General features: G+C 34.5%; 1 protein-coding gene across 1 annotated transcript in view; it reads right to left on the bottom strand.

Annotated features, from left to right (window-relative positions):
- MTMR9 (myotubularin related protein 9) overlaps positions 1-27,292 on the bottom strand; it is a 35,681-nt gene that overhangs the window by 5,430 nt on the left and 2,959 nt on the right. The window contains exons 2-9 of the mRNA XM_006906298.3: positions 23,112-23,220; positions 18,975-19,100; positions 12,283-12,456; positions 10,258-10,475; positions 9,225-9,386; positions 6,202-6,343; positions 4,174-4,394; positions 2,605-2,756 (exon numbers count right to left, since the gene is read on the bottom strand). Of these exons, the coding sequence (XP_006906360.1) occupies positions 2,605-2,756; positions 4,174-4,394; positions 6,202-6,343; positions 9,225-9,386; positions 10,258-10,475; positions 12,283-12,456; positions 18,975-19,100; positions 23,112-23,220 (1,304 nt within the window). The remainder of the gene's footprint in view (positions 1-2,604; positions 2,757-4,173; positions 4,395-6,201; positions 6,344-9,224; positions 9,387-10,257; positions 10,476-12,282; positions 12,457-18,974; positions 19,101-23,111; positions 23,221-27,292) is intronic.

Raw genomic sequence — 27,292 nt, 5'->3', positions numbered from 1 at the left:
ATAAGACTTATCATTTTATTCAGGACTAAAAGGAGACATTTTTTTCCTCTACATGGAGAACCTATGTTATCATCCCCAAATAATGGCTTAAAGATATTCATTCAAGTAAGGAGGTACAAAAACTTTCAAGGCTGCAACATGTCAGTAGCTGGCCAGTTCACAAAAGTTTTATGATTTGTTAAAACACGATCCATAAACTAATTTGCCATGGGCCCTTAAAGAGTCTATATATGTCCAAATCCTACTCTCTATCATAGAGGGAAAATAGGAACATAGCTTAAAGACTGACTGACCTGTGTTGATTTTTTTCTACAAGAAAAACAAAAGCCTATTTTTAAAATCCTGCCCTATATACAAAAATTACTTAATAGTAAAGGTTAACTATGATGAGAAACATTTCAAAGCTAAATAGTCTGAATATACCTACCGTGAGATTTTACCTAACATCGAATTTCTTCTAATTCTAAGTTGAGGAAGCACTAAACACATGTGGAAATTCCATTCTTAATAGAGTGGTAGGAATTCATTCATGTAACAACAAAGTTTCCTTCTATCACTGAATCCCTATACTCTCAATGAGGTTTGATAAAAACTAGCTAAATCATCCTTCAGGCCATTCAACTCCCGAATTTGGCTTTTCTCCCAAGTAGTTAGTCTCTTATTTCAGTTATGAAGCATGATGGTAGCTTTTAGGTAAACTGTCCCCGATGTCCCAAACAAGATGTGTAGCTGTAGTCTCTCATTTAAGAGATCACTTATCCCGTGCCTGTGACTGTCTACAACAATCAAGAAAGTAAGCAATGAGAAGTTCTGAGCAGCGAAAAATTCCCAAAGCACTAATGCTTAGACTCAGACAAACTTGAGACTACCTAAGGCCATTTTCTCACAATTTGACTAGGGGATACCTCAACAGATAAGGTTAGAAGTATAAACTGAAGGGGAAGGAAGCAGCTAATGACAGATATGACAAAAGGAACAAGATGTGAGAACTAACATCCAGAGAAGTGACAGAAACAGACTTGATCTCAAGCAGAGAAAGCAAAGCAATCTGAGACCCTTTCACATATAAAGAGCAAACAGTTTTCCACACATGAATTGTCCTTCGGCATATAACATATCAGAACATGGTATAATAACTGACATTTATGTTAATTCAGTTCAATTTAGCAAACAGCTACCATTCCTGTGTGTATGCTTTATGCTATTTAATATAAAGATGAATAAAGAAGCACTACCTTCAAAATGATTAAAAAGAAATTAAATGGTATTTTATAGTCTTTCTTTACTGAATAGCTAATATATTTTTAGTAGATTTTGGCTATTTAAAAAAAGTTATTTAAGTATTTAAGAAGATAAGCTTCAGGAGTCTGAAAACTAAATGTAGGTAAAACACCTCCTTTAGAACAGATTTAGAAATTAAGCATAGATTACTGTTCCACATGAACAAAGAGATATCTACATTACTGCACTAATGAATGGCATTTGTGTACATTTATAGATTCTATCTAGGCTAGCTCTTCAACTCTTCAGTAGCATTTAACAAAAGAAACCATCCTAATGACTGCTTAATGAACAGAAATCATCTTCTAGGAGCTTACAATTTATTCCTGTCCTAACTACCTACCAACTTTCTTACACAAAAAGTAATGTACTTTCCCTCACACCTATTAGGATTGGCCACTACCAAAGGGGGGAAAAAACCCAACCAGAAAAAAACAGGTGTTGGCAAGGATGTAAAGAAATTGGAAGCCTTGTGCACTGTTGGTAGGAATATAAAAAGGTGCAACCATTATAGAATACAGGATGAAGGTTCCCCAAAAAATTAAACACAGAATTATCATACGTTCCAGCAATTCCATTTCTGAGTACATACTCAAAAAGACTCAAAAGCAGGGTCTTGAAGAGATATTTTATACACCTATATGCCAAAATGTGGAAGCAATCCAAATGTATATTGACGAATGCATAGATAAACCAAACATTATTCAACCTTAAAAAGGAAATCCTGTCACATGCAACAATACAGATGAATCTTGAGTACATTATGTTGGTAAAAGAAGCCAGTCACGAAAAGACAAACACTGTACGATTCCATGCACAGGAGGTAACTAGAGGAGACAAACTCACAGCGACAGAAAGCAGATGTTGGTTGCCAGGGGCTGGAGAGTGGGGCAATTAGAAGTTGATGTTTAATGAATAAAGAGTTTCAGATCGGCAAGTTCTGGAGACCTGTTCACAATAATGTGACTATACTTAACACTACTGAACTGCACACTTAAAAGTGTTAACTTGGCAAATTTTGTTTTTTTAATCACAATAAATCAAAAGTAATGTACCATATTATCTAGAGAAAATATCTAATATAAAGAGCACTACCCATTAAATAATCACTGTTAATTTCTCACATGGAGACTGAAAAGTAAGTGTGACTAGATAATTGATATGAAAGAGAGACCCATGCCCAACTGAGAAAAAAATAATTACACAGAGGTCTGAGGTCAGGTCCATCCCGTCATCTTCGAATATCAACAACATGTACTCAAAGGAAGTTGGAAGAGCAACCTTGACTAATGATAAAAAGTTTGCAAGGGACGCCTGGCTTACCTTCCCAGAGCTGAAGACTCTGTGGAGCAACCGAAGGCCAGATGACAAGATTGTTGGCTTCAAAGAGAGGGTTGGTGAATTTACTCAGTTCACTGGGTCGATTGACCCAAGACCACAGAGACATCGTTTTCTGCTGTAGCTTCAACTTACATCTAACCAAGAAAGCAAATTGCCATTAAAGCAGTTAGTTTATAACAACTACTATTAAATACTCCTCTTAATGGGAAAAGTTCTTCTCTCTGTATGTTAGAAGACATAACACAAGACTTTTAGTAGAAGAATAAAATGTTGTAAAAAATACTTGTCAGAACATTCAGTCAGCATTATAACTCTCAAAAACAATAAAACAAAGATAATTTGTTTTAGATTCCCTCAGCAAGAGGGAAACAACCAGAATCCCGTCATGTCAGGTTCGGTGTTGAACATTAACCCAGAGAACGTTACTATATGCAAGTCCTTTACTATGTCTGGGATTGTATTTTAATTGAAGATAGCTAAATAGATTAAAAATAAATATGTACCTTGATACAGATTTAATCTACATTCATAGACAATGAACAGTCTTCATAATAATCCTGAAATTCTGTAATATTTTACCATGGAATAAACTGTTAAGGATGGAAACTGAACTGGCACGTTATAGAAAAAATAAATGTTAACAAGGAAAGATAATTTGTAGTAAACCTGACATTAACCCAAAAGATAATTAAATTCAGTTTTCGCAAGATCCCATTTAAGCTGAAGTTTTACTAAAAAATTAGTTTTGTCCGAAACAACTTGATTACTTATTTATAAGCTTCATTCAAGTTAATTATTTGCATATAATTATGCTAGCAATAAAAAGAATCCACTTACTCACAGAACCTATGAGGTACTAGATTTAATTGCTATGTCTCCAGGACCCAGTCACGGCGAGGATAGGAAACCACTGCTCCCACTGCTCCCTGCAGCCCCCACCCACCGAGCCCATGGCAAGCCAATTTCTGAACGTTTTCCAGCTGAGCCCCAACACAGCCTCAGAATCCTTCTCAATCAGCACTACTGGTAGGTTCTACCAAATGGGAATCAGGATGTGAAATAAAATCTATTTGTGATTCCTTTATTTAATGTAGTTCAGGGGGATATTAATAGGTATAACACCGAAAAGAAGTCCACAGTCAAACATATTATTTAAATGCCGAATTAAAGTTATATACACTGCTTTAACAGAGAAAGGTCAGAAGAGAAGTAAGAAGACCTGTACCATAGCCCCACTTTTGGTGACCAGCTGGCTCTGTGTCCCTGGACAACGCATTTAACTATTTAGATAACACCTTCCTCATCTATACAATTGGATGGTGAAGTTGGAACATATGTTAAGGCTTCTTCCACATGTAAGATATGGACTAATTTTAATCTACTAGAGTATGTGATAGGCTCATAATAAGAATATACTTCATGTAATTTATACCAACTGTACTGTCTACCATCTTATAAATAACATTAACGTAGAACTAAATCCTAGTCTCTTTTAGGAAGTGACCAAAACAACTTAAAATGAAATGGCCTCCCTGTGAGCAGTGTACCCACCTTTCACTTTCATTGTTGCCCAGAAATGTTCCAAACTGTGAGGCATAAGTATGCTCAAAGAGCATGATGAGGAAATTCTCATTAAATTCAAAAGAACAAGGGAACTGACGAAGAATCTGCCACACACAGTCCAAGAAGAGAAGAAATACAGGTGACTCCCACTTCTGCTTGCTATTACAATAGGCTGACTGTGCACAGCGCTGTTGGAATGGGTGACCAGCCTAAGAGGAAAGATGGAAATGAGATAGTCATAACCTAGTGAGATCACATTATAGCACATTCTATTAACGTTACTTCACACGGGTGCAATGAAGCTCTTATTAAATGGAACATCACATAATTTGGGTGGCTGCTATTTAGATTAATAATATCTTGGTTTAAAACAATTTCCAAATACTTAACGAGGCTGTATAGTTAAGACATAACCATGAGAACTACAATTGTCCTTAAAATATCAAATGAAAAATTTCAGTAATGACAAACTTATAAATCTTCCTAGGTCTGTGTAATTTGGAGCAAAGTCAAAAACATAAGCTCTTCAGATACAAACCAAAAGACAGCTGTCACCTTGCACATGTCCAAAGCATTGTAGGCTATTATAAGTTATATAAGCCTCACCACTAAAAGGAGACAATTATCAGATTCTCACAGACAAACTTTATAAGGTCACTCTTGATATTAAATCTTTAATTACATGTGGGAAAAAGTTGCAGTCCCGAAGAGATCTTTATGAATACTGTTATGTTAGAGATAAAGCTGTCCTTAGTTTCTCTCTTCTCCCAAAAAGAACTGGAAGAGTCTGCCATCTACTGACCACAGAAAATTTAAGAATCATTTGGCTCTCTGGCCCACCTGGAACCTGAGTAACTGACCTTAACCCAAATCACACCTTTCTAGGATTCCACAGACCTGCTTTATCTTTGAGTCCTTATACCATGATATGTGACAAAGATATTGCCATGACCATTTTTCACTGGATAATGGAATTTTGCTACCCGCTAAAATGATAATATAGAAGTAAGTACATTTGTTTGTTCGCTATGTATCATGAGGTATATAGCTAAATATATTTTCACCAAATATTTAGGATGGTTTGACTTAAACAGAGATAAAGTTCAAATGTCAAACAGGGTAGACATGGTACACATAACAGCATTAACGCAAAATAAATCTGAAATGTAACTTAAAGGGCCAGAAATGATTTTTCTCCAGAGATCCTTCCACTTTCAAGATATATTTAAACATTTATTTTCAATCACAATTGTTTACTAAGTTACACAGTATATATGCATTCATAAATTAATCTCTGACTGGGATTAATCTCTGAAAGGTCTCTTGAGACCTTTATTTTAGTTGTCATTCAACATTGTATGACAGCACTGTACTGTGTCCTACGGATAAACAGATGAATTGGGCAAGGTTCCCTGATCTCAAAGAAGTCATTTTATTTGGGTTTAATTCAGGAAATAAACCACAAAGAAAATTAACCAATTTTATTTGTGAAAGAGGTCAAGGTCCCAAAGACTTCATGAAAGCAAGGACATTTAGCTGGATGTTAAAGAATGAGAAGGATTTCATCTGGCTAAGGAACAGGGTAGGATGGAGCTAGACTAGAGCAAAAGACAGAAATTCCTAAAAAGCAGGACGTTGTAATTACAAATGCCTGTTCTCCCCCTCCCTTGTTTATGTATTTTATTTCTACTAAGACTAAGCTCTGAAAGACAAGACTATTTTTTACATTGTTTGCATTTCCCCTATAGGTAACAAAATCCAACTAATAAGAATTTAAGAGAATGAAGTGCCAAATAAGCAGTATAGCAAAGAGAGATACAGAAATTGAGAGGCAGTAAAGATTACTTTACAAACATTTACTGAGAGGAAGATAAATTCATTGTTCTCCAGAAAATTAAACATACAGTTTAAACATTTTAATCAATCAAAATTTCGTACTTTATATCCTCTCCTACAAACCAGGATCACAGCAGCAATTATTAGCTGTTCCTCTGCACACAAAATAGCTTTTCTCACCTGTAGCCACTCTCTTTCTATCAGGGCCTCAAAACCACGGATGGTTCTGCTTCTTGGTTCCAAGATGATCTGAGCCAGGGAGGTAACCTGAAGTGTGGAATCAGTACCTTCTGTTCCATGAATCAGTATGGATGCTCCTTCCCTGATAGGGAAATTTAGAGTACAAATGGGATGCTTCCGACATAGTCAGTCACCTCTGTTAATAATAAATATTTATTGAGTACGATATTTCAGTCTTATGTATTTTGCGCTATTCAGTAGGGTTTAGAGTCTAAATAAGGCTTATGAAGAGAGCTTCCCTTGGGGAAAAAAAATAAAACTATTGTGAGTCTCAAATTTCACAAGGCAAGACTCCTTTACATTCTAACAAATTTCACAGAACCTTGTAGCTCAAATTTTTCCCCTTTTACAAAGCTGAAAAGCAGCCCTTATCACACACAGTAGGCACTTACTTACCTTTTCCGCTTTAATAGTTGATTAAAATCTTTTCTCATCAAACCTAGAAACATACACTTAAAGTTATTTTTCTGTATCTCTCTGACCTTGATTCTACCTTTTTACCATCAGCTGACTATGGATCTGGAAAAGAAGTCCGACATACTTTGAGAAATATAAAAACAGGAAGAAACATAAAAACAAAACACATAAAATTGTCAATCTAGAAAGTCAGTGACAATGATACCATGATACTTAGGAGGTGTCTGGGACCCCGTTATTCTAAAGAGAGTGGGAAGAAACATCGAAAACTAAATTAACTACATCTTCTTTCTTCTTCCACCTCTTATATTGAAATGACAGTGAAGAAAATTTTGGAAAAGAAAATAAACTCACTACTTTCTCATAAAAATTTTATGTTTACTTACTACTGTTAATTCTTTTCCCGTGTACATATATACTTCACGTAGCTATAAGATAATCGATTATTTCCACTTTTATTATAAACACTTTCCCATGTTCCTATATCATCTTTAGAAGTATTGTATTAGGGATTATATAATATCCTATTAAGTGATCAACAACAACCTACTTAATTCCATAGGTGGACACTGAGGTTATTGCCACTTTTTTGTTACACTGCAGATGATGTACATAGCTTTTTGTCTTCTTCTGAATTCTTTGAGAGTCCCTAATTTAAAAAGAAGACTCCCTGATGTTCACTTATGGTTAGGTTAAGAACCTCATTCTAAGCATGAATTCTAATGACTAGGCTGAAGGGTATGGACAGATGTTTTAAGGCTTCTGATGTATAGAGAATATATAGCTTAGTTATCTGTGGTATATTCTGAATTTAATGCAATTAAAGTCAATTTTTACATTCTGAGTAATTATATTAATAATGTATTAATAAGCTAATATATATCAGAAAAGGGAAACCAAACATGGCAAAATAGACCATATCCTTCAACTCTCCTAAGAGTATGGAAGTCCCTGTTTGTGTAAGGTGGCTAGCCCAAACTAAACAAAAGTAAAAATAACAAATACTGTTCTGCACCTAGGTTTGCCTTTAAATGCATCATCTCGTTATTATGGGTGAAAACTTAATAGACAACACGGTGATAAGTGTTTATTACAATTCATATTTTAAAAGAAAACAGGAGCCTCTGTACTCACCCTGTAAGGGGAAATCTTTTAAACTTAAGTTAAAGAGAAACAAAACCTTTAATATTAGCATCTCATCATTCTGTATTATTGATTCTCTGCCACAGAACCTTGGTCTTTAACTCCCATATTTTATTAGATAAATGAGCTCCGCCTAAAATAAAAAGCAGCGGCAGCCTGGGAATCCTGACACTAAGAGTCTCTGTCTATTCTTGGTTCTGTCACTAATTTACCACATGATCTTAAGCAACCCATTCTATTATCAATTTCTCACTAACCTTAAAAAAATTACATCTATATTTCCCTAATTTGGAAGCATCAGTAAAATTAAATTCTCAAAGAGAAGTGCCATCCAACTATGTGGTGGCAATACTTATACCTACCTATTGTTTCAGTGGGAATCCCCTTCTTAAAAAGGACATGCTAAGCCTCTGCAACAACTCATACCAATCCTTCTGCCTCTGTTCAAGTCTTCTGCCTCAAGTCTCAAGGATTGGCAACCTTCAACTGAGTGAGTAAACTAAATTCACTTCATATACTTCCCATCACTGCTGTTAGGTTTTCTCAACCTAAGATCCTGATATAACTGCACATATCCAGTCGTTTGTAATATCTAAGAGATTAGAAAGGATCATTTTATTTTGTAACAAACCTATATGTTTCCTTTCATTGAGTTTTCAAAAGGAAGCAAGTTTGGCCCTCTGAGAAGAAATAAGAAAAATTCTTTTTCATGGTTTAAGAAAAGGAAAATTGGTAGATGAATAAATTTAGGATGTTGTTAAAAAAATAAGTCCTTTAGTACCTAAAAAAAATGTGTCATCAAAAACGTGTATATGTACATAGTTCACAATTAATTCAACAAATATTATCATGGATTAATGATAATTAAATACCAGACTGCACACACTTCATCAATAACTGAATGGTGTTGATTATCTTATGTAGTAATTGATAAAATGATCTGAACATAAGATATAGAGTAGGCACAAACTTTAACATACAGGCTTACCTTATTTTACTGTGTTTCGCTTTATTGCACTTTACACATATTGCATTTTTTACAAATTGCAGGTAAGACCCTACACCAGCAAAAATATTATGACTCACTGAAGGCTCAGATGATGGTTAGCATTTTTAAGCAATAAAGTATTTTTTAATTAAGGTATGTACATCGTTCATTTAGACATAATGCTATTGCACACTTAATAGATTACAGTATAGGTAAACATAACTTTTAAATGCACCGGGAAACCAAAAAATTCGTGTGACTCACTTTATTGTGATTATTGACTTTATCGCGTTGGTATGGAACTGAACCCATAATTCCTGTAAGGTAGATGTTAATATATAAACATATATCTGGATAAAAGCAAAGTCTAGTTAGCAGTACACATTCTATTCTGGAACGCTGATATGCACTTTACCTGTCAATACACTGAGCTGCTAGACAGGCAGTTGTCAGAATCTCTTTGATGTGAGTCAGCCAGTTTGAGGCCTCCAATTTACTGAGCCATCGGTCCATGTTATGTGTTTGGTCATTACAAGCTTCCACCAGTTTGATTAAGCTCTCCTGAAGAATGTGATACCTTTCAAACACAAGGAAAAGAAAAATAAAATAGAACGATGGAGGAAGAAACGAACCAAAAACTCAGCCTCCAATATATCCAAGAGCAAAAGTAGCTCGAAATACTATAAAAATATTTACCTTGCTATACAGTAACTTGAGGGTTAAATATGGAAAAACCAGTATTTAAATATGTTTGCAAAGATGCTTTAAATGCCTGTCATGGTAAACCGTTCTTCATCTGAACAGATTAAACCCAAATCGCAGAGCTGAATTATCTGACTGGGTAGAAGGCCAGAGCACTGCATTTTGTGACAGGTCACAAGATAGCACCTCTGACATCTGTAATCCTACTCCCACAGATCCACCTGGGACTATCGGCAGGGGTACCCAAAGCCAGCTCAGATCCCATTGTTTTATTAGCTCCAACTCTCACCTAGCCACGCAGAAGCACTTATAAACCACTAACTGCAAGCATAAAAAGAGATGATAGAGGTGGAGGAAAAAGGGTGTGAGAATAGGTAGGTATGTGAGAATAGGTAGGTATGTGAGAAATGAAATCTCTAAAGTCTTTTGAGTTAGGAAAATATATTTATCCATAGCATATCTGTTCAGTAAGTTTGGTGACCACTGATCTACAAGCAGAGGAGCAGACTGTGGTGATGAAATTTCAGAGCTGACTTAGAGAAAGAGTGCTATTTGACTAAAACTCACCTGTGAACATCCAGATTAATTTTCTGCTTATGCTTACAATGACAGGCTATCCAGTCAATTTTCAACTCTAAGTTAATGTGTAGGTTCATTTGAAAACTTGTGATTTTTGAACAGCTAAGGGCTCACCCACTCGAATTAGCTTCAAGTAAGAGCCCACCACTGTCACCAGAAGCTTTTACCTCTCAATGGACTTATGAATCCGCCTCCACTGGGGATAATGCGCCTCTTGTTCAAAGCCACCGCCTTTAGCTCTAGCTTGCTGAGCTACATTAAGAGATCGGGTATCAATGATGTAGCCACGCTTTCCTGCTCTAAGGGTGGCATTTATCAGCTTCTCATCTTCTTTGCACCGTCTCCCATTTGTGCCAGTCAGTGGCTGACCACTTCGCATAATTACCTAGAAGCACAATACAGTTTAAAATTTAATAGTAGCTGCTTTTGTAAGTTTCTGAAAACAGAAATGAATTAGCTAGATTATTTCAAAAATAATTATGTGACACTTGGAAATGATTGTATCCTAAAATAAAGACACATTTCTGTGTATTGACAATAGTTAATAACTGTCAAACAAAAATAAGCCTTACACTTTTAAATGATTTTTCTTCATACTACCTCAAAATTCTTTCGCATAATATAGTTCCCCTTTAAGATCAAATCTTATAGTTCATGTAGTCAGTGAATGAATTACCGTCGATTTAGCTCTGTAATGAAGATAATAATAATGTCCAATGTGCCAGTAAACTTTTGCTTCAACTATGTAAACTTAGGGTTGGCAAGTTTTATCAAGAATTATAAAGAAAAAGGCACCAATGGCAAAATTTAAAAAAAAAGGGGGGGGGGAGGGGGGCTCTATAGTGTAGTGGTTAGCACATCTGCTTTGCATGCAGAAGGTCCTGGGGTTACGCCCCAGGTGTAGCCACAGGCCATACCCTGGGTACGCCAGGCCGTGGGTGCACGCTGCAAGCGTGTGGAAAGGGACGCCCCACCTTCAGAGATCCAGTTCTTAAGGGGAAATGGCAACATCCATGGGTCAAGGCTGGAAGTAGGAAGTGGGTAATTACGGGTGGGGGGGGGGATAAATAAATAATAAAAAGTTTATGCACTATTCTTCTTATTTTGGGAATCACTGTCAATATCTTGAAAGCTTCTTGTTATGATGTATTCTCCAGTGGCCCTCTTCCATTCTTTTCAGTATTCCAGGACTTAACTACCTGTCTCCAAAGACCACGAACTACGTATTTTGAAATGTTTGCTTTAGAAACTTTTCTCAAGAAATCAGTAACTATTATACTGATCTCTTCCCTGGTGACTAGTTTAGAGTTATTTTGATTTCACCTCATAGCATATACTGTTACCTTGAAATTTATCATGATCCAGAAAAGTCATCCAGAGGATGACAATGGCTGACACTCAGATGGCGCTTACCATGTAAGTGGACACAATAGTATATTTAACATTAGTTGTTAGAATGCTTTATAATGAATCCTAATAAAAAAGAGATATACTACTAAGCAAGCAGGACAGGTGACCTGATGCCCAACTAGCAAAGTTTTAGAAATCTTTTTATCTTAAATATCCATGTTTGACTTATTACCAAGAGAAAAGGAAATTGGAAGATGGCTATAATTTATCCACTAATTTACTACTGGTCTCAAAATGAGAAGCAGAGTTTATTGACTGAGAGAAAATAAAAGGAGAGAAATAGATTTAGAAAATATTTAGGAAACAAATACACAGCGAGCACTTGCTTATTAAATTCCTGAGTCTCGTGTTTACTTAAGTTGTGACGAATGACATGTGTTGCTCTTCTTAAAAATTAAAGTACCTGCTCAATTTACCTTTCATAGGGAAATTTGGCAAGAATAATTAAAATAAAGTATCTACCATTATTCTGGTCAGAGAATTATTCTGTCGAAGTGTTATTTTAAACATCAAATGAACATTAGTTCCCTTCATACTCAGTTCTGAGGATAAACCTATCTGGGCTTTTCTATAGTTGAACAGCATCATAGAAAGAATTCAAAGTCATATCCTGATCACAGAAAGCACTCTACTCCTGACTGCCTAAAGTTTAAAGGAAGAGTCCTAGCAGGAGAGATTAATCACTTTAATGAACAGGTACACACAAAAAGGGGAAACATTTCTAAGAAAAGATCCTCAAACCAAGTCTTTTCAGTAGATCAAGCACTGTATTGTACACGTACCATTCCATTTTTTTTGTGGTAATAGCTGAGTACGGGGAAGCGTCCTCCATGTCGAAATGTAGCTACCTTCCGAAGAGCTTCATCATCAATGGATTTGGGCACAATGACAATTGGCGGGTAAGAGAGGCAGACTGAAAATTCCTTATTGACATAGCTCAACCTCCATTCACTGGTCTGAAAAACACAAATACCTCAGAGCCAAGCAAGTATCTCAATGTCAAAAAATAATCGGAAAATTTTTAAAAGACCTTAGAGATCAGCTTTCATACAATGAAGAAGGCATCTCAGGAATTTAATAGAATGATACCTAGCCCATACTTAAATACTTCTAGAGAAAAAGAGCTCCATTCTTCAGAGTCAGCTTCCTGCATTGCTAGGCATCCCTACTTCCTAGAAAGTTCTTCCTCATATTGAGCAAAATTAGAAGAAGCTCTATAACTTCCTCTATTGGTCTTTACCATGATTTCAATACAAGTTCCCTATTTCAAATGGCATCCTATCAAATATGTGAAAGACAGTGGTTTTTCCCTTACTCTTCTATTCTCCTAGTTCAATATATATCTATAAATAAATAAATAGCTACCTAGATAAATAAATAAATAAATAAATACGACTGTCCAGACCAACATCATCTCATTCATCCTTTTTTGGGTACTATTTACTTTGTTACTGGTACTTTTAAAGTATAGCAACAGGAAGACTATAATACTCCAGATAATGCTGAACCAGAACAGATGAGAATAGAGCTACTCTTTACTTCAAATCCCCTGTTCCTTTCTGTTATTTAAAAAAGGAGTAAAATGTAGAAAGATTGGTAACATCCATTATTCTTAAAGGAATGACAATACTAAGAAAGATTACACTCTTCTGTCCCGCGGTCTATCTGTGGTAAGTCCCATAGCTTTCAGAATAAGCTTGACATTTAGTAGGCTAAGTCTCCGCCTCCCTCCTTTTAGTTCCTCAGGAGTACATTGGCTCATTCATGTAACTCTGATCAAATTCCCTGTAAAAACCCACTGGGGTTTTAATAAAACTGCACTGACTTTATAGATTAATTTGGAAACAATTACATCTTTCTAATGTTGTCTCCTATTTATAAGCATACTGTCTCTCCACTTTTTAAAACTTTCTTAAACTTTTAAATAAAGTTTTATAAATCTCTCAATAAAGGTCTTACATAGCTTTTCTAATTTATATTCCTAGGAACCTACATTCTTATTGCATTTTAGTTGTTATGTTTTCAAAATTGTATTTGATGTAAAGAAATGCCTATAAACTTGAGTCTTTCAGTTTCCTAAGTACACAAGCACATAATTAACAAATAATAACAATTTTGCTTCTTTCACTTTAATCTTTATGCCTTTCATTTTTCCTTCTTGTCTTACTGAGCTGGCTAGGAGTATTTATGGTGGATATCCTGTCTCACTCTTGAACTTATAGGGAATGATAAAAGATTTGCTTTTTGTATGTTTTTGGTTTTATTATAAATCTTTTCAAATTAAATTCTGCTAAGAGCCTTTTATTATGAATAGATGTTTGATTTTATTAGGGTTTTTTTTTCCTCTTCAAGTTGTTTTATACTTTGTATGTTATTTATCTTCTCTCTCTCTGGCTACTTTTGTGATATTCTCTTTGCAATACTGTTCAATAGTTGGACTCAACACTAAGTAAATATTTCTTTTTTATTATTCTGCATAGTGTTTATTGGGATACCTTAATTTAAGAGTTCAAGACTTTCACTGGTTCTGGAAAATTCTCAATCATTATCTATTTGAATATTGCCTATTTTCCGTTTTCTCTATTATCTTTTTCTTGAACTCCCATTTAATAAATATCAGCTCTTCTCCCTTTATTATTATGAATGTATCTAACTTCTCTGCCATTTTTTCCATCTTCCTTTTTTTTTGTTCTGTATTCTGAGTAATTATTTCAGATCTATATTCTAGATCACTAATTCTCTCTTTAGTTGTTTCTAATCAGTTACTTAAACTTTACATTATTTTCTTTTAAATCAACTTTATGGAGAATTTATTATTTATATGAAAAATAAACTAAATCCATTTAGAGTGCACTATTTCATGAGTCTTGACAGTTATATACACCAATGAAACCACCACAATCAAAATAACAAATATTTCAATCATCTCCCACAAAAATGCCTTGTACATTTTTCTAGTCTGTATCATACACTCATAAGTCTTTAATCTGCTTTCAGTCACTTTTGGTGTCATATCGAAGGTCATAAAGATTTTCTCCTGTGTTTTCTTCAAGAAGTTTTATAGTTTTAGCTTTTATGTTTTAGTTTATAATACAGTTTGAGTTAATTTCTGTGGATGGTGTGAAGCAAAGGTCTAGGTTCATCTTTTTTTTTTTTTTTTTACATCTAATCAATGCAATGCCATTTGAAAGGACCTGCATTGAATCTATAAAACAATTTGGAGAGAACTGTCACTTTAATGAGGTTGGCAAGCTATAGTATTCGAGCTAAATCCAGTCCCAGACTGTATTTGTAAATGAAGTTTTATTAAAACACAGCACTAGTCATTAACTGATGTATTATCTATTGCTATTTTCTTGCTATAACAGCAGAGTGGAGTAGTTTCAATAGAGACTGCATGGCCCAGTAGGCCCTAAGTATTTACTATCTTGTCCTTTATGGCCCACTTCTGATCTTAACCATATTGTCTTCTAATCTATGAACATGATATACCTCTCCATTTATTTATTCTTTAACTTCTCTCAGCAATATTTTGTTTTTCAGTGTACAGATACTGCATTTCTTTTGCTAAATTTATTCCTAGGTATTTTATTTATCTTCAAATGCCTGTTGCCAATTGCCAATAATTGTACTGTTGTCAATACATTTAGTTTTTGTATATTTATATTGAGCAACCTTGCTAAAACTGCATATTAGTTCTAATTATTGCTTTCAGCTTATTTTTATTTCATTCTTTTCAGTTATTTTGCTTTTTCTAGCTTCTTAAATTGGAGCTTAAGTTGGTGTTTACACCTTCTTTTTTAATATAAGCACTTTAAAGTTATAAGTGTCTTTCCAAACATTGCTTTAGCTATATTCCATAAATTTGATATTTTGCATTTTTATTATTCAAAATATTTTCTAGTTTCCTTTTTGTTCTCATCTTTGTGTTTTTTTGTTGTTGTTTTGTGTGTTATGATTTCATCTTTGATACATAGAATATTTACAAGTATTTTGTTTAATTCAGAAATAGTCTGCATCTTCCTGTTAAGAGCTTGCTGAGCTTTTTGTATTTATATCATCTGGAAAAGTTTTTCAACATTAATTCTTTATTTTTTCTATCTTATTCTCTTTGTTCTCTCCTTCTGGATCTCCAATTACACATATACTAGACATTCTCCCACAGGACCCTGAGGCTCTGTTTATTCTTCCGTAATTTCTCCTTTCTCCTTTCTTTCTCCTAAATAATTTTTATTGCTCTAATTTCAAGTTCACTGATTCTGTCCTCTGTCATCTATACTCTGCTATTGAGCTCACCCAGTAAATTTTGTGTTTTAGATATAATTTTCAAAAAGTTCTAGGAGTTCCACTTGGTTCTTTTTAAATATTTTCTATTCTCTGTTAAGATTTCCTATCTTTTCTTTCACTTTAAGCATGTTTTCCTTTATGGAAAGTTAGACAGTTTTAACAACTTCTTTAAAATTCTTATGTAATAATTTGAACACTGAGTTATCTTGGGGTTGGTATGTATTGTCTTTTTTTCTTGAGAATGGGTCACAATATCCTGGTTCAATTTTGGATTGTATCCTAGACATTATGAATATTATGTTGTAGAAACTCTGCAATCTATTACACTCTTTTGAAGAGCATTAATGTTTTAGTTTTAGCAGGCAATTAACTTGGTTAGATTTAAACAGCAAACTCTGTTAGCACCTGAGGTGCATGGCAGCTCAATCTTAGTTCTGATTGCTCTCAATCTGATCCATGAAAGCACGATTCAAGAGTCAGCCATAGATTCAGGGTTGTATACAGAATCAAGGTTCCCCTTCTCTGGCTCTCTGGTTACCAAAGACCCTTCCTCTGGTTCCTCCCACCAGAGAGAAAGCAGGCTTTCTATTAGAATATTAGCTATCCCACACCATCAATGCCACAACTGTGCCAACCTCATGACAAGGTCACCAAAACATGAAACACTATGCCATTCACTGTCTCTACGTTTTAACGCACCTCCAAAATATGCTGCTTTCTTTTCACTTACCAGAGCCTTCAGGTAGTAGTTTTTTAATTTTTATTTGGTTTGTCATTGATATCTGCGGGAGGGCTTGTCAGATAGGAGCTACTCCCCCATCACAAGAAGCAGAACCTATCATCATCTTTTTTCTACATAATTTCTCAAGTGGTTGATTGGAGAAGTACAGATTTACTGTATATGTGTATTTCAGCAAAGTACCTGAAATAATCTTTCATGATATCTCAGAATAAAAGCATGTTAAAAGTAGAAGGAACTTTAGAGATTATTTTGTTCAAAACTTATTTTGTAGACATGGAAATTAAATCCTAGAAAGTCAAGTAGCCAATAACATATCTGGGATGCAACACAAGATTATTTTCATAGCTAGTTTTAGTACTCTGTCCTCTCAATACCACACGTCTCTTTTGGACATAATAGAGAAGCAGGGATTGGGTAATATTAGTTTTTCGGAAGGTCAAAAAACCTTACTCAAAGAATACTGACTAACAGATGTCTACTTGGCAGAGGATTTCTAATGATATACAAAGGCCTTATTGTCCTTTGTCTTACTCTGCATTAATACACGCATTCCTACATTCATTCATTCATCCAATATTTATTGCTTGCTTATCATGTGCTAGTAATACAGTAAGAAACAAGTACATAGTTCCTGCCCTTGTGAAGTTTATATGCTAGCAGCTTATATTCTAGCCCAAGAGAGAAAATAAACAATGAAAAGAAGCTTTCTACACTGTTGACCCCTCTTACTTGAGCAGCTCTTCCCTTTGCTTTTTCCTCCACTCACCCATTAAATGGTTCAAGCATCATTTTAGATGCTTTCCCAAGGCAATCTCAACTTCTCCCTATGGCGTCTACAACGTATTTGTTGATTACTCTCAATTTTTTCATTTTTAACACAGATCTCTCAAATAAGCTCTAAATTATCTCTTGTACTATTCAATGACATGTATTATACTGGCCCTCTGAATCTGCCATTTCCAAAACTGAACTCAACTCATCCCCTATCAAACACATTACTCTTTCTGCCTTTCCCACCTTAGTGGTATCATCCTAGTTGCCACTGCCTGTTTTACCTCTCGCACACAAGGAATAGGTCACCAACTCCTTTTAATTCTACGTCTTGAATCTTTCTGTACTATAACCTCTCCTATTGATCCAACCATCTTCTTTATGCTATTACAGTAGCTGCTTAAGCAGTTTCTCAGCATTTTGCATCAGAATTGATTTTCTGTAACAGAAATATAATCATGTAATTTCTCCTGTGCCTTGTGGACAGTTTTGCCAGCACTTATTTTATTATACTCAATGACTTAGATAATTATTAGACTTTGAACAAGTAGAAGGAAGGGACCATGCTTTGTTCATCTTAAATTTCCATAATCTACCAGTAGTAAGTGAATACCTTAAATCAAAGCATTAAAGATGCTCTCATTAAATCTGTAGATTACAAAATTTTGCAGGAAAATATAACAAATTCAAAAATACGAATTGCTTAAATAATTAGCTAAACTGAAAAGGAAATTCCAACTAGGAAAAAAGTATTGAATCTAAGAAAAACTAAGAAGTAAGTAAAGAAAGAAAGAGAGAGAGACAGGGAGGGAGAGAGGGAGGGAGGAAGGAATCAAAATGTAGAGAGGATCCCTTAACATATTCTGACTGCCATTTTCACCTAAGAAATAACTACGGCTTCCCCTAAGGAAGCTGTTAGGTGATAGTTATGTGATACAAGAGAAAAACATCATGCATTTGCGAATGTTTACTAAGCAGTTTTTAATGTAATAAAGACATTTAATGTAAATATAAACGCAGGTAGTTATCTACAAACTACATAAAAATGTTCTACAACTAAGCATGTAAATTGCCCTTCCTTTCTCACTTTGCTGCTGTGGACATCTTTGTGCTTTAAATTACAGGGTGCCTCAGGACCCATTTACAGAGGTATGACGTAAAAAGAAAGGATGGGAGAGAAAACCTGGTTCTAGTAACCTGGACTATAAAAACACAAAAATTATCCCACAGAAACAAATATATGTTTCTCTAGTGCTGTCTTAGGTAGACAATGGGTTAAATAGTTTTTTGGGATGGCTCAGAACCTAACTACTGCATATAAAGTTGTTTCTATGGAAATACTTTTGAAACACCCAACAATTAACTCAAAACATGTCAGGACTCTTTTGATGACTATCTTAATGTTTTATCAATGTCATTTGCAAAATTTTTTAAAGTAACATTTGGAATACAGTAAATCCACTAGAGGAAAAATCACGAGCTGCAGCACTGAGAACAAATTTTGCAAATCTCTGAATGGCAGAGGCTATAGCACTGAAAGCTAAGATACTTCTTATAGGCATGAATAAGTCAAATGCACCTTATTAATCATCAAAAGGAAATGATTGTTTTCACAAGTTATGTAAGATGTTGGGTTATTTCTCATTACCCATAGTTCCCTCAAAAGTTACTCACAGCTGAAGAGTAGAGTTCAAACTCTTGCTCAGGAAGAAAGGAATGCCAGCCATCTTCTATCACTTCAAACATGGGCCGGTAAAAGAAAGGGTACATCAGAGTGATGGAGTCCAGGGTAGACAATGCCTAAGGTGTAAAACGGAAATCAAGAAAGGAAAAGAGAACATACCACAATTTAAAATACTTTCTAACTGTCAAATTGGTATTAAACAAATATGACCTAATGATAGGCACCCAATATATTTCTCTAACACTGAATTTGTCACTAATTACAATTATAGCTTACTGAAACTAATTTCCATGCTTTCAGCATCTAATAAGATATCTGGCACATAATATACACTCAATTAGCATTTGCTATGAACAAAAGAATAAAAAAATGTACATACCGATTCTAGGAGAAAAATAAAATAACTCCTTTTTGACAGCATTTAATAAAGCCTAATAAAAAGGTCCAAATATTTTGGGGGATCAGAGAACAAATAGGTTTTGGTCATTAAGTAAGGCATTGGCTCAAAATCCAGTTATCAAGTATGTGAACATATATGAATTATTTAAAATCAGTACCTGCTAGTAAAATAGGGTGACATAGCTTAGAGGCCAAAGAGTCAGACTGGAGTCAGACTGCTAGACTCAAATTCCAGATCCCAGTGCAACAGTGGTTAAGTAATATAATCATCCCATGCCTCAGTTTCCTCAACTGTAAAATGGGGGGAAATAACAGTACCTACCTCACAGATCTGTTGGGAGCATTAAGAAAGAGAATGTAACAGTCCTGGAACAGTGCTTGGCACATAATAAACACTAAACACTCAAATTGGTAGCTATTCCATGTTCCATATGTTATATGCTCCACATATGCTCCAGTGTTCATTTTCCTCCCTTCCTAGAGTATTATGCCACTTGGTCAGGTATCATCATATCTTTATGCTACACTGACCCATTTTCAAGCCAGGGCAGTAACTCTGTGGTCCCACAATGAGCCTACATTCATCTGGAGTGCTTGAATTCTCTGTGACAACACCAGAAAACCTGACTAGATGAGAGGAACAGACAGACAGATCATCCTTCTGACAGAGGAGTTATGGAAAGCATTTCTATGGCTACACAAAAAGGCACCAAAATCAATTAGCGCAATTCAAACTGCAGTAATTATATATACACTCACCTGGTGAGGAGCCCAACATCATGCTAATACCCCAAAACTCTCAGAATGAAGCTACCTCCTTCTAGGTCACAGAAAGATAAGACTCACAAAAGGATGGGCCATGACTTATTAAAAAAAAAACAACAACAGACTAAACACGTAGTTCAGCAGTTTAACAAAACATCCCCATCCAAAGTTCTTCTTCTCTCTCTCCATAAATCATGAAGTCTTCCCCTCAAAGCTCATAAACGGAAAATATGGAGAAGCATGGCTGTGTAGTTCATTAACCACTTCTATACTATCTTTGGCTGCCAATCACACCAAACAAGCAGAAAAGCCAGTGTCCACGTCTGATCTAGGCCGGAATTGTCATCAGTCAGCACAACCATTTAATTAATTAATTAATTAGGTATTCTTTGTAATATTAAAAAAAATTTCAGCTTTACTGATGCATAATTGATAAATAAAACTGTAAAATACTTGAAGTATACAATGTGATGATTTGATACACATACACATTGTGAAAGGATTTTCCCCCATTGAGTTAACATATCTATCACCTCACATATTTACTTTTTGTTACTGTTTTGAGAATATTTAAGTTCTGCTCTCTTAGCAAATTTTAATTATATAATACAGTGTTATCAATTATAGTCACCATGCTATACATTAGATCACCAGACATCATCCATCTTACAGCTGAAAGTTTCTAACTTTTACCAACTTCTTCCATTTCTGTCACCTCTCAGCTCCTGGCAACTATTATTCTACTATGTTTCTATGAGTTTGACTTTTTTTAAGATTCCACATATAAGTGATACCACGCAGTATTTCTCTTTGTTGGGCTTTTTTTACTTAGCATAATACCCTTGAGGTTCATCCACGTTGTCACAAATGGCAGGACTGCTTTCTTTCTTAAGGCTGAATAAAATATAATAGATATATATAACGTCTCACATTTTCTTTATCCATTCATCCATTGATGCTTGGGTTGGCTATTATGAATGATGCTGCAATTAACATGGGAGTACAGATATCTCTCTGAGATAATGATTTTGTTTCCTTTGAATATATACCCAGAAGTGTGATTGCTGAATAATATGGTAGTTTTATTTCTAATTTCTTGAGGAATCTTCATACTGTTGTCCACTGTGGCTGATACAACCATTGTTTTAAATGCAAGTCAGCAACCACTCTGGCAGGCAATAAGCACTCATACTTTGATTTGAGTGCTTTTATGTTAGTAGAGATAGGATTTTTCCTTTAAGCACATTAATGCTGCAAGAACTAAAAACATTTCAACCCCCAAAGGCAGTTGAAACTATACAGACAAAAGCTTCATCAGACTTTCTGCTACAATTATGAAAACTGAGCACTTGCCAGTTATTCTTCCAATGGGATTCTATATGTGGCAGAATATATTTGGGTATACAGACTCTTGATTTTAAAGAATAGCTCAACTATTCTACACATGAATTTCACTTATTACTCCCAAATTATGTCAAGATGTATGGAGAGAAGGAGACTTGAATGCCAGAAAAAAGACTAGAGGCCAAGTTCACTATATGTATTACTAAGCTGTAAAAACAGTCAACAAAGCATTCACTTTCTAAGGTCAAATTATGAGAACGGCTCATAATTTACAGCTTCTTTTCAGCTATAAGGGTTTGTATGTAATCAGTTTCTAAAAGAGCTTTAGGTAATATCTGTAGCTAAGTAAACAACTGATTTGTATCAGATGACAATGAACTTAAGTAAATGCAATCAGAAAGTGGGCAATATACTTTGCCTTATTTCTTCACCACTATGCTTCACCATGGGCAACTTCACTAACACCCAGCAACCAGCTATCTTACAAGTTATAAAAGGAAAAAGAAAAATGTAGATGGGTCAGTGAAAATCCAACCCCACAACTGAAAAATAAAAACGCATGCTTAACTGAAATGGGTCAATAGCATTCCCCTGCCCAAATAACAGGGCAGTGTTTCAATTAACAGCCTAGAAGCCACTTGCATTTCTCATTCATGCTAGCCAATTTGACCAAATCAACAGTATTGTGTTACTTCCAAGTGACAGGTATATAAGACACAGTTCAGCTCATCTTCTCATTTCCTTAAGTAAAATTTAGCAAAAGCATAAAGAAAAATGTTGCATGCCAATTTTCTCAGTACTACGGCAGTTGTTCCTTTATTTCTCTATTCTTATTTAAAAACCAAACAAAATCCTACTTAGATTTTTAAGACTTTCTGCCCTCTTTTAATAGTTAAGCCAATAGCTTGCATTTATTTTGGACACAAAGCCCAGATTAATCACTCAAAGACAGAAAAAAAATCAGTTTGTTTCTATAATTATCTAGAAAATACTGTAAACATAAAGTTAATTGCTATAATTTAGAGGCAGTGAATTAAAATAAGGCAATTTAAAATTTGAGTGTCTACCAAAATAGTGGTTAGAATAGGGAAGAAAATAGTGTGAGCTCTTCAATTTAAATATTAACTTGTCCAAGTAAGATTTCTATTCTTTACAATCTGAACGGAAATTCAATATTATTCACACAAATATAAAACAAATACATCTTGTCTTAAGCAACCTGATATGTGGAAATTCAGATTTACTAAAAACAAAAGACTATAATCACTGGTGATATTTACTAACTTCGCAAAAGAAATAACTTTTAAAAGTCTCACCACATACACATATACAGTGGAATATGATTCAGCCTTAAAAGGGAAGGCATCTTGTCACATGCTACAACATGGATAAACCTGGAAGAATAAGTAACACTAAAAACTGTTATAAACCCTGTAAAATCCTATTACATTCTCATAACAATAAATCATGGTGAGGCTTTTCCTATCAATCTTCAATATTTGAGTCACAGAATATGACCAAATCTAACAAAGAAACATTAAGAGCTACACTGAGTCAGAATATAAGGCTCTTTTCTATTACTATTTATTTTCATCAAATTTTGCTTCCAAAATACTTACTTCAATGGAACTGGCTATATTCAAACATTCTTCCATTCCAGGAATATCCAACTGAATTATTCGAAAATCTTTACATTTTATGATGATGGTACCCAGTGGTCCCACAAATCTATAAAAAATTATAAATTATACTTAGGAATATATACATTTCTAACTGTAAGCATATGATTATTTCTTTGAAAAGAGAATGTAGTTACAGTCACCATCTATATTCATCTTTCTCCCAATTAATCTGATTAAGAGTAAAGCCTGTATCATAAAAATGTGAGCCATAAGTTATTTAAAATACATGTATTTAAAATTTTTTCAAATATGTAAAGTAATTCACACTACGCCAATTCATTTAACAAAGATTATTTGGGGCCTTACTCAAAGAATAGCAAAAAAAGACCTGTACTTAATGTGTTAAGTGTTTGTTTAGAGATATTTCTGAAGTATAGGAAAATAGTTCATTTGAGAGTTTACTTACTACCAAGCTTGCAGTAGTTTATTTTAAATGTAAGTATCTTTTTAAGTCTTTAAAAACTATTAATTTGCAATATCTATTCTATACCTATCAATGCCATAGCTAATCATAAATTTCATGAGTTAGTTTATAAATTCTGTACAAATTTAATTTTACCTTAGTTGGGATTTTTTTAATAAAAGCCAGTATTATTGTAATAGTGGTTTATAACTTCACTTTTTGTTTTCTACATGATTTAACAGATTAATACATTTAAAGAAAAATAACAATTATTAGTGTAAAAGCTAATATTAATGTATTTCTGTAACTTGGGTTTGTAACTCCAAATTTTGTTTTCTACATAATTTAAGAGATTAGTGTATTACAAGAATAATTAGTTTATGTTTTAGGGCACACACTATGTAATGATGGGACTTTGTGACATTAACAATGGAAAAGGCTGGGGACGGAGCTATGAAGGAGCAGAGTTTGTGTGTTATTGAAGTTAAGCTGGTGTAAATTCATATCAGTGTTAGAACTTTAGGATGTTAAATGTAATCCCCATTGTAATGACAAAGACAATAACTATAGAATATACCCAAAAGTAAATGAGAAAGGAATTTAAACATTCACAACAGAAAAATCAACTATATACTAAAGAAGACAGTAATTCAGGAAATGAGGGGCAAAAAAGGTATAAGGCATTCAGAAAACAAATAACACAATAATAGAAGTCCCTCCTTATCAATACAGTAAGTCCTCACTTAATGTCACTGATAGGTTTGTGACTTTAAGTGAAAAGACGTGTAATGAAACCAATTGTACCACAAGAGTTAAGTTCCTAAGGCATCTAATCGGTGTTATAACAAAACTTCGTGACATAAAATGATGTTATTTGAGGACCTGCTGTTAAGGGCTTTAAATGTAAATGGATTAAACTCTACAATCAAAAGACAGAGATTGGCAGAATGGATATAAACACATGACCCAACTATACGCTGTCTTATAAGAGACTCAGTTGAGGTCCAAAGACAAAAAAAGATTGAAAGTGAAAGGCTAGAAAAAGATACTTCATGCAAATAGTAATTAAGACAGCAAAGGAAGCTACACTAATATCAGACGAAATAGACTTTAAATCAAAAATGGTTATGAGACAAATAAAGACATTATATATTAAAAGGTTCAACACAGCAAGAAGATATAACAATTACGAATATTTACACACCTAATGACAATCAAAATATATGAAGCAAAAACTGACAGAGTTGAAGGGAGAAACAGTTTTTACAATAATAGTTGGTGACTTTAAAACCACACTCATGATAATGGGTAGAACAACTAGCCAGAAGTAAGGAGACAGAGGCCTTAAACACCACCGCATGAAATACATAGGCATACACATGCTACCCAGCAACAGAATACACATTCTTCTCAAGTGCACATGGGACATTTTCTACGATAGACCATACATTAGGCTTCAATCAAGTCTCAATGGACTTAAAAAGATAGATATACATGGTACAGGCATATCTTGGAGATATTGTGGGTTCGGTTCCAAATCACTGTAATAAGGCAACTATTTCAATAGAGCAAGTTGTAATTTTTTCGTTGGTGGAGGGTCTTGCCTTTAATTTGTAACAATGCAACAACTGTAAATGCATTAAAATTAAAATGAGGTTTGCTTGTATCTTCTCTGACCATATGGGATGGAGTTAGAAATCAAGAACAAAAGGAAAACTGGAAAATTCACAAAATTGTGAAAATTAAGCAAATGCTTTTAACCAACCAATGGATCAAAGAAGAAATCACAAGTGAAATTAGAAGACACTTAGACACAAACGAAAACAAAAACACATTATAAAACTTAAGGGATGCAGTGAAAGCTGTATATATTATATGTACATATATATAAAACCACCTGATAAATGATAAATCAGTCAAGGATGAGTTGTTAGATGATGGTTTAGGTAAACAGACTTGCTACATCGAAAAAAACAAAGTTGGATTCTTATCACACTTAAAACAAAGGTAGAAGCCAAACAAATTAAAGACTTAAAGATGAAGGTTAAAACTATACAGCTTTTATGGAAGGAAATGTAAGAGAATATTCAGTGAACTTGAGATAAGGAAAGTCTTCTTAAATAAGGCTTACAAAACACAAGACGTAAAGTTAAAAAAACTGAATTTTGCATTAAAATGAAGGACTTCTTTCTGTTCAACAAAGGACATCACAGGAAAGTTAATAATAGATAAGAGAATAGGTGAAGACGTTTAAAATGTCAAAGTGAAGAATTACTATCTAAAGAGTATACAAGGAACTGATATAAATCAACATGAGAAAGACAGCAAACCCAGTTTTTAAAAGTGGGCCAAGGAAATTCATAAGCCATTCATGGAAAGGAAAAAACTTTTTAAATGAATTGCTAATAAGTATATAAAGAAATACGCTCATCAGTAATTAGAGAAATACAAATTAAAACAATTTGTATTTCACAATCATCAGATTGGCAAAAATTAGGAAGATAATAATACCAATGTTGGTGAGAATGTGGTGGAAACAGGGACCAGGGTGGGAGGGCAAAGTAGACGAGTCTCCTTTCTGGCTCAATAGCATCCTCAGCTGGAGAAACTCTTGTATAAGATTATAGTGGGACCCTAATGAGTATGTTTATTAGAGCTGTTTATGATTACAGGGAGTCGGTGTTATCTAAATGGTCAGATAAGGAAAATGCAGACAATTTGGAATTCTATGCTGTAGTCAGAAGCAGTGACATGGATGTACAGGCAGCAATGTAAAGAGATCTTAGGAGTACTGAGCTAAAATATTGAGAAACATAACGAGATCTACAAGATAATCCTACTTAGGTAAATTAAACTCACACATGCATGTGTGCACATACCCACACACAACAGTGCCATGTATTTTATAAGGATTTATACATGTCCTTATATATATCCCTATAAAACATATAGATATGTGTATATATATATATATGTATATATATATTTAAGGACAAACAGCAATACTTAACAGTTACCTATAAGGATTGAGGATGAGGTAGAAAATTGGAGTGAAAATTAGGGCTGAAGAATAAAATAAAAAATGGAGAAAACCTTGTAATGAATTGATTATGGAAATGATGAGTCATCAACTGAATAGGAATAACTCAACTTTCTACATCTGAGATCCATAAAAAGAAAAACAAGTATAATTGTAAAACTTGTGTACAATCCAGTCTGCTAAAAGGATCAAATAAAATGTATGCAGTGTACATGAAAGTATTTTATCAGCTCGTAGAGCATTAAGTCTAAGTTACTACTAGATATGAGAGGGATTGTCTTCCTCTTACGTGACAGAACTGATGTTCACAGAGGTTAAGTAGCTTTCCAAGGGCACCCATCTAGTAAGAGGCAGAACCGAAGGAGTCATCCTTAATACTGCTCCTCCTCTCACACCATTTACAATTCACCACCAAGGCATGGCAGCTCAACCTTCAGAATAACATCCCAAATCTGACTGCTTCTGACCATACCACTTACTACTGCTTCCACTCTAAAATCACCATCACCTGAACTACTCATAAGTCTCCTCCTAACTAGGTGTGCTGCTTCCACTCATACCCTTCTATTATCTTTTTTCTGCCAGTGGCCAGAATGTCTATCTACTGTTACTGCCTTGCTTTGAACTCTTCGAGGGCTTCACATGAAAACCATCACAATGGCATAGGCCCTACAC

The sequence above is a fragment of the Pteropus alecto genome, unplaced genomic scaffold (genome assembly GCF_000325575.1).
Source record: "Pteropus alecto unplaced genomic scaffold, ASM32557v1 scaffold50, whole genome shotgun sequence".
In the NCBI taxonomy this organism is placed as follows: Eukaryota; Metazoa; Chordata; class Mammalia; order Chiroptera; family Pteropodidae; genus Pteropus; species Pteropus alecto.
This window is presented reverse-complemented; position numbering and strand designations above follow the sequence as displayed.